A 17,230-nucleotide genomic window follows, 5' to 3' on the forward strand; every position below is an offset into this window, starting at 1 on the left:
GCCCTACATCTATACTAGACTTTTGGTGAAATATTCAACATCTATAGGGCACACATGTTTCCTAAGTCAGTCAAAATACTGTTCACAATTTAAATATTCTGAATATCCCAGCCTTCTGTAAATTTCCTTCTGAAAAAGTACATACACATATATATATATATATATATATATATATATATATATATATATATATATTACACACACAAGTATGTGTTAAGTGGTACTTCTCTGTTATAAGCTTGCAAATGAAACCTTCTTCCTGAAGAACACTATCAGTGACACAGGGGTACAAATTCAATATCACGCAGCCAGGTGAAGTACAGGTAGCTTCTCTGATATGAATATTCAGTACCGGAGTAACAAAAACCACCCCCTGCTTAGTGAAGAAATGACCATGCATACCAAGACTTCAGGTCAGGGACCAATTTCTACAAACTTCACACTGAAATTCTGTTCAATGACTAATTCTACAGGTTACAACCAACACAGTGTGTAGACGGTATAAAGGAAATTTTTACTCAGTGCTGTATGAGACCGATCCTACTGTAATTTGATTCAGACAATATTGCAAATGAATGGGATTGTCTGAAGTGTGAATAGACCAGTCTAACAAAAACATGTCAAACTGTACATCACTAAACCATTATTCTGCTACGGTAGAGCAATGACACCCTAGAAGCATTTATAAGCGACACCTAGCTGACTCAGGTCAAGGGCCAAGTCATCATCATGTTGTCTATCTGTGTACAAGCAGTTATTTCAGTTACAAAACCAATCTGCACATTTTCACAAAAGGCCACATAAAAACAGAGACCCGGTGTTCTCATCACCATTAGAACAATGAAAACTGGAAATATTCCTCTATGTTCTTCTTGACAACTACTCCAGTGCATCTGCACCCATTAGCAAATAATACAAGGTTATATGTTTTCCTATCAGATGATTGATATTTTCTTCCATACACTGAAATTATTGGAACAGAATGACAGCAATGGTGTGTAATGTTGTTCAACAACTGAAGACCTGCTACATGATTTTGGAGGGAAAAAAAAAAAACAACTTTTATATGTGGCAGGCATTTTGGTGTAGCAAAGCTTGAAACAGTAACAAAGCTTGAAAAGTCTTAAAGTGTTAAAAAATGTTAAAAACATGTAGACAAATGAAATTACATTGCTGACCAGTATAATTCTTAAGTTAGTAATAAGCTGATATCTTTTTCTTCAAATCTGAACAGTCTACACTGTAATGAGATGATCAGAGAGTTCTTCACACAGGTAAAGTTTTTTACTCAATACTAAGATATGGTAGCAATCTGATGTCAAAGATTAGGTCTCACAATGAATCTAATTTAACAGGTCTTATCCATGTGTGGCAGTCATGCAAAATTAGCAACCCAGGGGATAACTACACCCAGGGGGAGACTGGACCATCTGATCACCATTAGATAGAGAAATGCTAGTGGCCACCTCTTCCCTAAAGAGTTACATAACAACAGAAGTCATGATGTATGGACAGGGGGTAATCACAACAACAAACACACTGGGTTGCCCCCAAAGGAAAGGCTAAGTAATAGATATGTTCTCCCCAGGGACAGGGGAGGCCTCAGAACACCCACAATCCAGGGGACTCCTATACTTTCTGACTTAATTAAGAAAGAGGGGTTAACATTACACTGCCAAATACCTCTCTAAAAGAGGGTGTAATATAATTACCATATGCGATTTTAAAGTGACTTTCCTAGATTTGGTTTATATACGCAGAACCATATTCATGCCATTAACTACAATGCTGTCTCATCATGTTGATATAAAACACATTTTCTTGCATCTATTTTTTCATAACCCAGCCTGCTGCACCAGCAGATTTCGGCTATATTTTAGTATTTTATTTCTGGGATGTCAATGATTATAGTTGAAAATGCATGTGGCAGTACTTTCTTAACATCAACTCCATGTTCTCAAAATTTACAGAAATGATTTCATGTGAATCCACCAAAAAATCTAGTTCATCTATCAATTCTGAACTCCTATATGGCAGAAGGCTTCTAAAAATATATAATAAACCTCAATTACATGAACGTGTAACAAACCTAAAACCATGTGATAATTGCAAAATAAACTGCAGAGATATCAAGTCAACATGAGCCTTTCCATTCTTTCTGGGAGCGAAAAGACTCCTGTTCAACCTGCAAGTGAAACCTTAGTTCTAATGTAGCACTACATTTAAGGCCTGGGTGGGTGGAGGTGCATGTAGGAAAGAGTTTAATGAGATAATTAAGTCATCTGATACATGGCTTTTAACAGCTTTTTCAAGTGGGCTGATGGACAGTGGGGCAGCCATTTGACCTGAAACTCCTTATCTTAATGGTCAATTAATGACCAGTCACCTGTAGAGATTTAGTAACCAGAAGCCCACCCACTGGACACAGCAGAGATCAGTAACACCAGTGACTGCCAGTCATCAGGGGTAATCATTCATAATCAAGGACAATTTGTCACAGCCCTCTGGGCAAGGTGTCTGTCCTGCTGTGAATGGTGTCTTGGTTGTCAGTTTGAATCTGTGAGAATGTATCAAATGTCATGGTGATGACAGATGCCCCAGTGGTTGGTCAGTTAAATGTACATATCGGATACACTTACTCAGGTGATCATGTTTACTGACAACAATATGTAGGAGTTACTAGTGACTCCTAAAAAATACCTGACATATGTCCCAACTCTTCAATTAAGCCTGTTATCACGTAGTGTGGCACTGATTTGCATATCTGATCAAAATTCATGTATTAATCTGAAAACAGTGTTCCAATTGTCCTATATCAAATTCTTCAACAATTACAGTTTAAGTGTTAATATTTGTTAGATATAAATATGCACTTTATTTGTTAGGTATAAACATATATTTTATTTGTTATGTATAAATATGTCTTTTTTGTTGGCTTTTGCTTTAAGTTCATTCTTTGGCCTATAGTAAGAATTTTCCCTACACACTACCTGTCTGAAAACTGTTTAACCCTGGAACAACATCTAAATTAATTTTTGACTTTAGCTTTCCTGTTCTAATTTTTACCATTAACCGTAACACATGCCCAAGTTGGCGCACAAAAAGACATTAAATTAACCCAAGGAGAATTTCCTAATTTACACACATATATGTTTATAAATACATTACATAAAATGCTGGCTACACCAAATTAAACTGCCAAAGTCCTGTGGTACTAAAGTAAACAAGCTTATTAGGCCACCCCAATTCTGGCCTGAGAAAGCTGTTCACTAATGTACATGTCATCACTTGTGTAGTACACCAGAGACCATTTCAAAATATTTCCCACAGCACAGTATAAAACTATACAATATCCGTGTACATTTAAAGGGAATGTTCACGAAATTTTAAAGCATCCCATATGAGAAATTGGTAATCCCTATCTGTGGTGCAAGTACATACTGTAATTCATGTATGAAAACCTGAAATTGGATAGAAATTTCATCCTGAGAATTTACATTTCACATCAGAATGTTTTTCTTAAAAGCTTTACATTCCTGAAAGCTTAAAACTGTCTCACACTCCCAACGGCTTAAGATGTCTGCACCTTCATGAATGCATATTCCTGAAAGCTTAGTTCATTCACTTCATTACATGTATATTTGTTCTCTCACCGGAATTGGGTCCTTGGTTACGGATTTGCTCCAACTTCTTTTCCAGTTTTTGTTGTCTGCGTCTCTTCATCACTGCCTCAGGGTTGGAGATGCTGCGGGTGAAGCTGGTCTCTGGCAGCTCATTGTAGTGCTCCTTCGCTACGCTCTTGTCTCCTGTGTGGCCACCACCCTGGCCAAAATTCTCCTTGTTCTTTATCCGTTCCTTCTCCCGCTTCTTTTGCTCCTTTTTCTCTCGTTTAGAGAGTTTCCGTTTGAATCCTTTCATCTCTCCCTCCTGGTCAAAGACCTCTTGTTCCTGGTTTCGGATAGGAAGACAAACACACTGGCTGTAGCCTCAGAGCAAAACTGATGCAAACTGTCTGTGTTTGAGCTGGACTTACCAGATTGACTCTGCAAACAGGCAGCCTTCGCATACACAAGACCATTTTATTATTATACTACACAGAGATTTCATAAGTGTCGTCTGCTCTGTTGCTCTGTATTTTACCTTGGGTGTCAAAAGACCTCCACAGACAACACAAGGAAAATTGTTCCTAATGCTAAAATCCCTCGTGTTCTGAACAGGCCATGCAAGGATTACATAAGTTAACACTGAGTAAACACAACAGCTCTAAAATATTTGATATGGACAGGATATTTGGAAACGAAAAATGCAGTGGTGTGAGAACTTACCCCTGAAAGCTTATTATTTTAAAATGCAAAATAATGCACTTAATCACCAATAACTTTTTCACCAACTAATCACAATGCGGTTTGAAGATGACAAAAAATCACATGAAATTATGTGATTTACAGTAAATTATAAAACTGCACAAACTCTTTTACCAGTTAATCATCTTTCTATACTACAGCAATTAAGGGCATTTGTACGTTAAAAAATCCAAGAAATTACATGTCGGTGATTACATAGTAAGAATATTACATGCAACGCAAGCTTGAAAACTCCTGTGGGTTGAGTTTCTTTGCTTTTGTATATATTTCTCCTGAATTGCATGCCTTTGAAATAATAATGATTATTTTGGTGTGTATTTCAAGCAACTGATAAAAATCTCCCCTCCCCATTGTTCTGTGGGGTTTACCTTGGGGATAGTGCTGTCGGAGTCCCTCTTCAGCAGAAACCTGCCTTCCCTCACATCCTTGCCCCAGTTGAGCTGCACCAGAAGAGGTCTCTCTGCCAGGGTTAGCTTCCTCTCCTCTGAAACCACAATCACACGATCATGTTAGAATTCATGAAACCACTGTTAAAACTCATGAAACCACATCACGTCACAAATTACAGAAACTCTCAAATTGGGGGTGGGGTGATCCAAATTGTGTGAGTGAGAGTGAGTGAGTGAGTGAGTGAGTGCTTGGGGTTTAACGTCGTACTTAACAATTTTTCAGTCATATGATGACGAAGGAATCCTTAGAATGCATATAATGTGCCTCACTGTCACAGGACAGCTTTCTGCCGCTCTTTTATCTGCTGCTGCTTCACTGAGACGCCTTACTGAAGGCAAGTAAGCCACCCCATCCGAGCCATTATACTGATACAAGTCAACCAGTAGTTGCACTATCCCCTTCATGCCCAATTATAAGTGAGTGATGATGATTCAATCAGTCCAGAACTCTCATAGCATCAGCTATATATATATGCACATGTGGGTGAACTTTAATACATTCCCAAATAACAATCTAGTTATGTTATCTGAGTGCCACACGGGAATCCATCTCAAGTCTTTAATTCTCCCACCAGTAGATTGCCACAAACTAACCAAATATTAATTCTACCATGGGTAATAATCAGGAAGTTTTCATTTCTATGATGGGATAAAGTCAGGTTCAAGAGTGGAGGAAAACTGGAGTGAAAACATTAACCAACTATCCTCCATCATGTACCAGCTGAAATCCAGTCCTGAGAGTTAGATTCAAGAACCTGTCCTCATTGTTCTATGTACTGTTAAACAAAGCCTAAACTATCCAAACCCAGCTGGGTTCTGTGATATAAAAAAAAACAAAACAAAAAAAAAAAACAAACAAACAAGGTGAGTACAAATGATGTTAATATGTTTATAATGTGTTTAACAGGAGCCACATGTTTCCTGAATACTACATCCTTGGACATTTCCTCTCTACATTTAGAGTACATCATATGACGCTGGGTTACTGTGATTATGCCCAGCATTCTCAGGTGTGAACAATGTGTCCGAGGTAGACAAGTGGTATGCATGGTAATTGCATTGCAGGGGCTTGTATAAACACAGACTGTTCTATATAGGGAGCATATGGCACAAGTATTGCCAAGACAACAAAACTAAGCATGTTTTCAATGATTCAGGATAACTTAACATACAGATACGTGTACATGTATTTTGCAATACTAAACGGAAAGGCAGAGCGGAAACCAGTGCCACAGCTAACTGTACTATTACCCACACTACAGACAAAGGGGCAATATACACACACTACATCTTCTCTATCATTTGACAGATTCCTACATTATCATACCGATCTTGATTCAGATCACCAGTAAAATTTATATGTTTTGTTTTTATCCAAATAACTGTGAGGTTAAACTAAAAAATTAAATACTCTTAAATTTCAGAAAAGATGTATCCCATCTTGGTCTATACAGGAAAGGCCAATGCTGTAATTCTTCAACCCTTTCTCCTCTTTGCAAGGTGTTTATTCAAGCATATTCTGAAGGCATTATTCTGTGTGGACTGATAAAATTATACATTTTGTGAAACCCTGAATTTGGCCAATTCAGCCGGTGTAGTTTGTTGCCAAAATAGAGTTAAAAATGTGCAAAAATTGCATGAGAAATTGCTCTTTCATATGGAATTAGGATAACATAAATAAAATCCAATATTACACTTTTCTTTGTTTTGTTTTTTTTCTTTTTTTCTTAGCATTTTTTGCAAATGTAAAAAAATTTGGACGTACTTTCAAACATCATGCCAAAAACTAAAATTAAGGATTAATATTCTTAATATTCAAGTATATGGAGTAATTTTTAATACTGACTGTTCTCTTCTTTTTCTTATACAATACAAATACAATTTCCTCTGAATGTGGTTACAAAACATAATCAAGTTTTTTGATTATTATTATAGTCACACATAGAAGCAATGCAAATAAACTACAGTCAACCACCAGGAAATTCATCTACTCAAGTCAACACTTGGCCCATCTTCTATTAGGCTAACTCCTTGATTATCAAGTACCTGACAACAGCTTATTAGTGAAATGGATACCAGTCATCAATTATATATTTAATTGACTTCTATGTATTTTTTTCTTCACTACAAATGCAGTCTGTCTTGCTCTAGTAGCCATGGCATTTAATCTACCCAACTACGCATATATACTGTAGGGATAATACATGTAGCCTTGAGAGGTCCCTAAAAGGCTAATAATGTGTTTGTGTTTACAATACAACTTCTGTTAAATAGGTACTTGAACACTTATAAGCAAAACTACATGTACTACATATGACCTGACTAATCTTAGCACTCACTATACAAACGCATACATTCATATACTTATTGCACGTAATATTTTCATTACATTTCACTGTTTTTAATGAATGGAACATGCAGCTCCATGATCTCTTCACAATCTGAATGGCAGACCCAACAGCACACAGTGTGCCTAAAAAGCAAGTCTTAGGTGTTTATACTGACACCTGCAAGACCAGTAGCAATGTATCACTAGTGCTGTTTTCTTACTGTTATACAGACAACTGCCATGCCAATAAGAACATATCACTAGTGCTGTTTTCTTACTGTTATACTGACACCTGCAATACCAATAACAACATATCACTAGTGCTGTTTTCTTACTGTTATACTGACACCTGCAATACCAATAACAATGTATCACTAGTGCTGTTTTCTTACTGTTATACTGACACCTGCAATGCCAATAACAATGTATCACTAGTGCTGTTTTCTTACTGTTATACTGACACCTGCAATGCCAATAACAATGTATCACTAGTGCTGTTTTCTTACTGTTATACTGACACCTGCAATACCAATAACAACATATCACTAGTGCTGTTTTCTTACTGTTATACTGACACCTGCAATGCCAATAACAATGTATCACTAGTGCTGTTTTCTTACTGTTATACTGACACCTGCAATACCAATAACAATGTATCACAAGTGCTGTTTTCTTACTGTTATACTGACACCTGCAATGCCAATAACAATGTATCACTAGTGCTGTTTTCTTACTGTTATACTGACACCTGCAATACCAATAACAATGTATCACTAGTGCTGTTTTCTTACTGTTATACTGACACCTGCAATGCCAATAACAACATATCACTAGTGCTGTTTTCTTACTGTTATACTGAGACCTGCAATACCAATAACAACATATCACTAGTGCTGTTTTCTTACTGTTATACTGACACCTGCAATACCAATAACAACATATCACTAGTGCTGTTTTCTTACTGTTGTATTGACATCTGCAATACCAATAACAATGTATCACCAGTGCTGTTTTCTTACTGTTATACTAACACCTGCAATGCCAACAGCAATGTATCACTAGTGCTGTTTTCTTACTGTTATACTGACATCTGCAATACCAATAACAATGTATCACTAGTGCTGTTTCCTAGCTGTTATACTGACACCTGCAATAGCAATGTATCACTAATGCTGTTTTCTTACTGTTATACGGACACCTGCAATAACAACGTATCACTAATGCTGTTTTCTTACTGTTATACTGACACCTGCAATACCAATAACAATGTATTACTAGTGCTGTTTTCTTACTGTTACACCCAGACTTAGATGCATCTCATTAGACTTGTGCAATGTACTGACATGTTCCCTTTTCCCCTAATACCCCCAACCCCGATAGTACAATATATTTAGTGATTATTAACCTGTATGTTGTGGAAACAAAAAAGTCACTTCATTTATGATAAACATGCTGTGAACGCTGCTGAATGATTGTTTATTTGGGGTTTACATGTACCTGTATCTGTAACACTCAGCTTGTAATGTTACATGCACTTCACATATCTAAATGGTACAGTGTACATGTATATCCCTGTATCAGGATAGCCTCAATGCCGACATTAAACATATCTGTTGTGCTGCCTCACTAGAATACCATGTTGGCGGTGGTGTTGAATCAGGACGGAGATGTACTGACAATCCTGTTCAGTAAAGATCAGCAACATTTGACATCACTGTCAATGTTTGCATATCCATGTTAGTTTGTGTAAAGTATCAAGAATAACAACATACAACAACAATAATCATACATGCATATGCAAATAAATGTACATAATAAATTATATGTTATGTAAGTCGGGCACTTCATTAAAACATTAAAGTGGAAAAATTAACCATGCTTAACTTTCTGGGTTAGAATTACATACCCTATTTCTTCTAATTTTTGGGACAGATGCCGACACAGATGTTTAGCGTTGAAAGTAGACTATTACATTTCTTTACCTACCTTTAGGAAAAATGAGATATGAGTATGTTATTCATTAGATGATCTAACCATGTAGAAAAAAAAGGAAAACTCAATATTCCTGCTACAATTACATATACACTGTATAGTGGCTTAAATGAGCACATCATGTGTCCCAAAAATTAGAAGAAATAGAGTAGACATCATCACTGGGTCAAAGATAAGGGATCTCCTATTAGCTTGCCTCTATTTTGGGCCCAGCAGATTTTTTGGCCTTTTGTCTTGTTTGTTTGAATATAGGAGTTCTTAAAATAGAGTTAACCCCTTGGGACGTGTGGTTAAGTTAACACAACAGTGTACTCAATTCCTCTGGAGGCACAATTATAATGCTAACACCCCTCCCCCCCCCCCCCCCCCAAAAAACACAACGATGACACTGACCTGCTCCAACTCCTTCCTCAGAGGTATACAAACCACATGTATACACGGACAAAATGTTCATTAATTTCTACACATGCACGTATTGTGGAATTATTTGACTATCTAGATTTGCTCACACAGATGCAAACATTCTTCATTAATCACTCAGTCTCCACTCTTTATAGTCCATAAATATGCACAGTTCCTTACATAGCCAATCCTATAAAAGACTACTATCTCCCCCACCTTACCCCCCACCCCCACCCCTCCGAAATCGCATACTTGTCCTGTATCGCAATCTCAATCATAACATGTTGATTTATCAATTAATCCACACATTAATTTCATACCTGGAAGCCTAAATGTATATTCCTCTGCAATTGTGAATAATTACACCAAAATTTAGATCACAAGCATAAAATGATTACAAAACCTCTGTTTCACAGTGTTTCAGAAATTATTGCGTACAAGGACAAATATGGGTGGCACTACTGTAAAACAGAATGCACCTACGACATGTACTGTATGAGATAACCACAAAATGAATCCATATACAAAATACCATATTTCACTCCAAGTTTAGAATTTTTCATGTAACAGATTTTGCTTGATTCTGATTGATTGATCCACTTTATTAGAGCATGTAAGAGTTTTTCTGAAGTTCGATTAATTTCCTAACAGAAATATTTGATGTTGTCATCATAAGTATCATTTTTATGCCTTTATTTGCTTCCAGAAGTGCAGGTTTTACATATAAAATCTGGGGTGATTTTACAGTACATGCATGTATTACTTTAAATCCAAAACCGGCCATATTTTTCAATGCATATTTTGGTATTAATAGAGGAAAGCTACATGTACAGGGTTTTTTCTTCTGTGTAGATCACATACTTAAAAAATACATTTTTTTCCTCAAAATCTTCCGTGTTTAAGACTTGCTTCAAATTGCATGAGGATTTACATGTATACATGTACTTTGCTGGATGAATTGTTTGAGGATATAGATTTACGTACAGGTACTAATAACCTTAAAAATTCCAAGACTTCACAATAACATTCCAATAAGCATAAGGTGTGACATACAGCTGTGTAGACTAAGGCTCTTACATTAACGGTATCTGTTACATGCATGTAACTTCAAACAACAAAGTATGGTTAATTATTCATGGTATTATTAGCCTGCTTGAGGTGCCCAGGGAGGATTTCACCGCCTGATGTGAAAGGATTAGCTATACTGCCTGTACTAAAGGGCCTGGCAGAAACATATACTGTACTTCACCTAAAGTTTGACATTTTGTATGGGACATTTTGCTTCATTCTGATCAATTCAATCACCTTACAGGACAACTTAACGAGTTTTTTTGTGAAATGTGATAATTTTTTTATCAGGAAAACTTATGTGTTGACATAAACAATATCATTTTAACGTCTTAATGTGCCGATGAAAGGGAATTATTACAGGCCTAACTTTAGGTGAAATACAGTACATGTATTCTCAAGGGTGCTTATTTCACTGGCAATTAAGATTAATTGTCAAACCACATGTATCTACATGTGTGTACAAAAATATCTCACTTCACAACAGGGTGTACCTGTAACTCTGCCAGGCTGCTTTTACTGGCCCATAACTGATTAAAGCTACCTAACTATATTGCCGCTACATATTGCACTTCTCTGACGATGTTATATATCCCACACAATTCTTATGGGGATTGGTAATGAAATTAGGGTGGAATGACGCTGACCTTTTTCATGATTTCTGAACCTGGCACAACTGTGTGAAATCTACAGACATGATACAAACGTAACAGAAATCCTAGATCCAATTATCCTAGATAAGAATATACAGAATAATACAAAATCTGCTGGGTCCAAAACAGAACTTTACCAAACTCAAACTGTTGGAATACTGCAGCTAATTACAAAGAGGCTGTTAATTATTTAGCTTAGGAGGTCTATGTGTACATGTATACTAGGCTTGGCTATTTATCCTGCTTCGATGGTTACAAAATTGTGCAACCTAGAATTCTATTACATGTACCAATGGGACAGCCCAAAGCTGACAGTACAATTCAGTTAACATACTAATTCAGTTTCATATATGCACAAACATGACAAAAGCAAATGAATTAAAGCATGCTCAGAAAACAATCATGAAAACCCTTGGAAATCATGGAAATCTGAATACTAAAGATTTAAATATAAAGATTTTCACTTTATTAAATTAATTAAAAGATTTTAATTTTAAACAGAAAATGATCCTTTCATGGAGGGGGATTGCACACTTTAGCCGTGCACCTGTCACAAGAATGCAAACAAGGAAAAAGTGCTATAAAATCAAAGTATCAGAGAGCACTAGAACGGATTCTAAAACTTACATGTACCTTCCCAGGTATATCTCTACGTTCAGCTCACCCAACAATGATGTTTATAAATTAACCAGAGCATAATTAGTATCGCACTTCACCTGGTTTAATTAAGGATGACTAACGAACTATGACATCCGAGGAGCACCTTCTAGCACTACCGACCGCTATTAACATGGAAATACTTGCTTCTACCTACTCAACAGAGTAATACCATTACAAGCTTTGAAGATCAAATGCACACAAATGAACTTCTTGAATATGACTGCATGAATTATCTTTTTTTTTTGGCATCTAAATGTAGGTCAAATCCTGAGTAAGTAATAACATGTACACAGGTAGCATACTAATCAATATCTGTTTAGGATGCATAAACATGTTGTTATGGTTTTGATTACTGCACCATTTACTATCAATATATTGATGTAATATACACCAGACGTCAAAACAGTTAGGTGTTTTTCTCTGACAAATCCCCTGACTTAAATCTGCAGCCAACCTTGTAGAAAATAAATTTCAGATTGTTATATATTCTTGGTAAGGAGCAAGCACAGCTTTAAACAACTGAGCAAGCTATATGGGCACCGTCAGATAAGTCTGTGTTTGAAAATGTTACATGCCATGAAGTATGTCTGCAGTGTGGCCAGCAACTGACAGGTATCTATTATTGTGTTATAAAGAAGACAAATTGTCATTCTTATTATGTTTTAATGTATTCATTTATTTAATTTTTTATAATTACTCAAGAATATTTCACTTATACGACGGCAGCAAACATAAGCTGGACTTGAACTCACAGCAACTGCATTTGCGCGAGGCTCTGGCTCATTCAGCTGTGCTGGCACAGCAAACACCTTGGCCACGGAGGCCCTTTAACGTACTAAAGGCAAATAGGTGATATTCAGGAAATACAACGATGCCAACAACAAAAACCAGTCCAGAACATTCCCTGACCCCATGCCGCTACTTAAGTTGGAAACTTGATTTTGCTGAAAACTGTTAATATACAAGTATCTAGTTCACAATGACATTTGTGAGGGTTAGGATATCCAAGATGGCCGCCATTTGCCACACTGGATTACATACAGCAAGGGAAATCAATCCCAACATGTCCTCTCGCTGGCCTCAAAGCGCAGTGTAAATATATGAAAGGGATTCGTTAAAAGATATTTTGATCACTATATCACAAAACAGACCCGTCAACAGCCAGAACATTTCTACGTCCTCTTTCCACTTTCAAAGCAGAAAAAAACAAGAACATACATCTCAACTGAGCTGACACAGTACCAGCAGGCTAGACATAATTCTACTATCTGCTAAATAACAATTTTCTTTTTCATTTTTTAAAATTTTTCAAAATATCTTTTTTCTATCGTTTCTTAACTGCCATAACACCCAAGAGGTGATTAAATCTTGGACATGGTGTCACTTTCGGAAACCTTGAGGTTGTGGTCCAGATCAAAGTCCTATGCGGTAAAGTGACTGGAAAAATTGTGTGATGCAGTTTTAAGAAAGTGGGCCTTGAACTCTTGAATGCTCTTCCTCCTTCTGGTAATGACCGGCCCAGATAGCACAGTTGGTAGAGCGTCCACTTCGGGACCGGTAGATCCAGGATCAATCCTTGATCGAGTCACACCTAAGACTTTAAAAAGAGGAAGTTGTAACTTCCTCGCTTGGCGTTCAGCATGAAGGGGATAGTGCAACGACTGGTCGACCCGTATCAGTATAATGGCTCGGGCGGGGCGGCTTACTTGCCTTCGGTAAGTCGTCTCAGTGATGCAGCACTAAATAAAAGAGCGGTGGAAATCCGTCCTGCAACAAGGAGGCACATTACACGTGCATGCACCCTAATGATTCCTTCGTCGTCATATGACTGAAAAATTGTTGAGTACGACGTTAAACCCCAAGCACTCACTCACTCACTCCTTCTGGTAATGAGAAGTCAATACATACAACTCATTTATTTATTTTATTTATTTACTTGATTGGTGTTTTAGGCCGTACTCAAGAATATTTCACTTATACTACGGCAGCCAGCATTATGGTGGGAGGAAACCGGGCAGAGCCCGGGGGAAACCCATGACCATCCGCAGGTTGCTGGCAGATCTTCCCACGTACGGCCGGAGAGGAAGCCAGCATGAGCTGGACTTGAACTCACAACGACAGCATTGGTGGCAACCCATTTAAAAGCCATCTGAAATTATCTACGCAGAAAATAGCACATAGCCTCTCTTGCATTCAACAAGAAGAAACAAGTGCACGATGGAACAGTAGGGTTGGATAGAAAACATCACCCTCGGGGTATCCGTAAGCAAAGTATGAGGATCCAGCAACGTGTGTGTGTGTGTGTGCACATAAAACGGATACACACCAAAGCATTTATCATTCTTGTAAACACAGCTCCTGGTAGTTTGTTATGCAAGGTAATATCCGAAGAGATGAAGGAACAGGAGCTGTGTGTGGGGGACATGCTGGTGGAGGTTATGGGATTGAGAATGGAGTATTTATAGACCTTGTTATTCATTCCTGGGTTGTAAGTGTTCATGTGGAACTCAAGACTTTCACTGAACACCAGCTGGGTAAACTGACAGCTTGTCTGTCATTCTGTATCAAGGATACATGTATATGGCACATACACGCAGCTTTCAATTTACATGTATATACTTGTGTATGTACTACTGTCAGTGGGCTATACTAACTTACATGTACATAGCTGTACATGTACTACTGTCAGCAGGCTATACTAACTTACATGTACACAGCTGTACATGTACTACTGTCAGCGTGCTATACTAACTTACATGTACACAGCTGTACATGTACTACTGTCAGCGGGCTATACTAACTTACATGTACATAGTTGTACATGTACTACTGTCAGCAGGCTATACTAACTTACATGTACACAGCTGTACACATACTACTGTCAGCAGGCTATACTAACTTACATGTACATATACATGTAAGTGTACGTCATGGGAATCTCTTTGCGAGAGAATTACATTAATGAATGTTTCAATAGTTCTGCACTAATGAAGTATGTTTGCCTGTATTCCAGCAGTTTCCACACACTCAAACTTGTGTGTAAACGAATGGTGTTCTTCTATAATAACGTCCCATACAAAGAATATCTCTGCACCTATTATGTGAAAGAATAACATTAAATATCTGGACAGGAAAAGCAGACTGGTGGTACAAAACCTTCAGATTTCTAAGGCAAAGAAAATGTGAATTTTAACATATATCTGCATGTGCATGGGTATACTGCTGTAAGCATCCTTCATCAATTAAAACAATTCAAACTTCTCCACTGTGGCTAACTGGAACATCTGTTAACAACACATTTGCATCTGAGCCAGAAAATCTACCCATAATGGCACAGATTTTGGAGTCTTGGTTTATAGTGCATGAAGCCAGGTGCACAGTTACATCTAAAAATACATTGTATATCACATGCAGTAAACCTCTATATCCTTACTACATGTAATTCGCATCACACAGATGCAGGTCTGGCATTAAATGGCTTGGGAGCATAGCCAGAGAACCTAGATACCATAGAGGCTGCCAAAATCAGCACAGGAAATGAGAGACTGAGTAACGGTTAAGTAAGAGCAATATTCGAGGTTAATTGTCTCCAGTAGTCTGTTTGCAACGGCTACAGGATATGACATGACTAACACTATTTGTTACATTATGAAAACAAAATGCCAACTTTCAATGGTCAACAAAATCCAGCATTTTTGGTTTTTCATTTTTTTTTTCAATACATTTCCTCAGAGGTTTGGCATAATACTGAGAGAAATAAATGATTTTTGAAAGTGACTAAATATTAAAATGCAAATTTGCTGCAATAAAATTTCAAACCTGGAAAATTTCCGAAACTGATGAATAAGTATAAAATGAAGGGGAACTAAATTAGCTCAAGAAGCACCATAAGAAATTTTGCACATTGTTTTTTTTTCCAGGACTGATCAAAACACATAACCAAGAGGAGAATAATGTGGTTTTCATGTTTGAATGAATGAATGAATGCTTTAGCTTGAACGTCTTACTCAACAATTTTTCAGTCATAAGGCATATACTTTGTCTTCTTGAGGCAGGATGAGTAGATGCCGCCGAAGCGCTGCTGACACTTAAGTATCATGCCTAGGACACCAGAAATTACATCCCCACCCAGTCACATTTATACTGACACCTTGTTAACCAGTCCTGTTTCCTTGCTCTAACTTCTCAGTGCTGAATGCTAAGCAAGACGTCACTAAACGATATAGGTGTCCAAAGTCAATATTTGTTGGGTCATTAAAATAATAAGCTGTGTTAATTGAAGTATGCACAAAGAGCATTATTGATTTACACAACTCTTCAAGTGGCACTTAATGCAGTATTAATAGCTTTTCTCTTCTATAACACTTCATATTGATCTTATTCCTCAATAGGGGACAACATGGATATCAACGGCGAGAGTCATAAACACTGGATACAAGTCTTTCACATTACTGGTTTTTTTTTTTTCGGGGGAGCTGGGAGGTTGTGGGTGGTGGGGGTGGTTCAGTATGGGGGGAGTAAATCAGAAACTCTGATCCAGTATTTACCTTTAGGTCAAGATATTGATTATAAGATTAATGTCCGGACCACTGAGACAATATGATAATGATTACAATCAGCATGATTTTAATCAGTGGATGTGACAGGATGATTATAATCAATGGATAGGACATGATGATTATAAACTGTGGATACTACAGGATGGTTATAAACTGTGGATACTAAAGGATGATTATAATCTGTGGGTAGGTCAGGAGAATGATAATCCATGAATACAACAAGATGATTATAACAAGTGGATACAACAGGACGATTGTAGTCAATGAATACAGTGCGGTATTATAATCAATGGATAAAGCAGGATGATTATAATCAGTGGATAAAGTAGGATGATTATTGTCAGCGGATAAGAATATATCATCACTGGACCTCACATCTAATATTTATGTTCTTCATCACAGCAAAAAAAAACTGCTCTGTTCTGCCAGGCCAGTAGTTTAAAGTTTCTAACTCCTAACTTAGAGAACTTTTGGAATGACCACGTGCTTACCTCCATTGACATGGACTTCGTACAGTGAGTAACTGGATGGCGTGAGCATACGCATATCCGGACGGAACTTCTCCACAAGTACATCCACCACTTCTTGAGTCGATGCCGTGCTCGCAACACGTACACATTTGGTGGACACCTTCTGACCCTCATCTTGGAAATAAAATCGTATCACTCCATGGAATTCCAAATTCTGCAAGCACAATAAAACCGAACACTGTCAGACAAAATGTTCTTTTCACAGCCAGTTCTCAACCAACATG

At 37.3% G+C, this 17,230-nt stretch overlaps 1 protein-coding gene across 1 annotated transcript in view; it reads right to left on the reverse strand.

Moving 5' to 3' along the window:
* LOC135477833 (afadin-like) overlaps nucleotides 1-17,230 on the reverse strand; it is an 84,297-nt gene that overhangs the window by 49,606 nt on the left and 17,461 nt on the right. The window contains exons 2-4 of the mRNA XM_064758041.1: nucleotides 16,968-17,160; nucleotides 4,733-4,848; nucleotides 3,654-3,948 (exon numbers count right to left, since the gene is read on the reverse strand). Coding sequence (XP_064614111.1) covers nucleotides 3,654-3,948; nucleotides 4,733-4,848; nucleotides 16,968-17,160 — 604 coding nt within the window. The remainder of the gene's footprint in view (nucleotides 1-3,653; nucleotides 3,949-4,732; nucleotides 4,849-16,967; nucleotides 17,161-17,230) is intronic.

Source organism: Liolophura sinensis, chromosome 1 (assembly GCF_032854445.1).
Source record: "Liolophura sinensis isolate JHLJ2023 chromosome 1, CUHK_Ljap_v2, whole genome shotgun sequence".
Taxonomy (NCBI): Eukaryota; Metazoa; Mollusca; class Polyplacophora; order Chitonida; family Chitonidae; genus Liolophura; species Liolophura sinensis.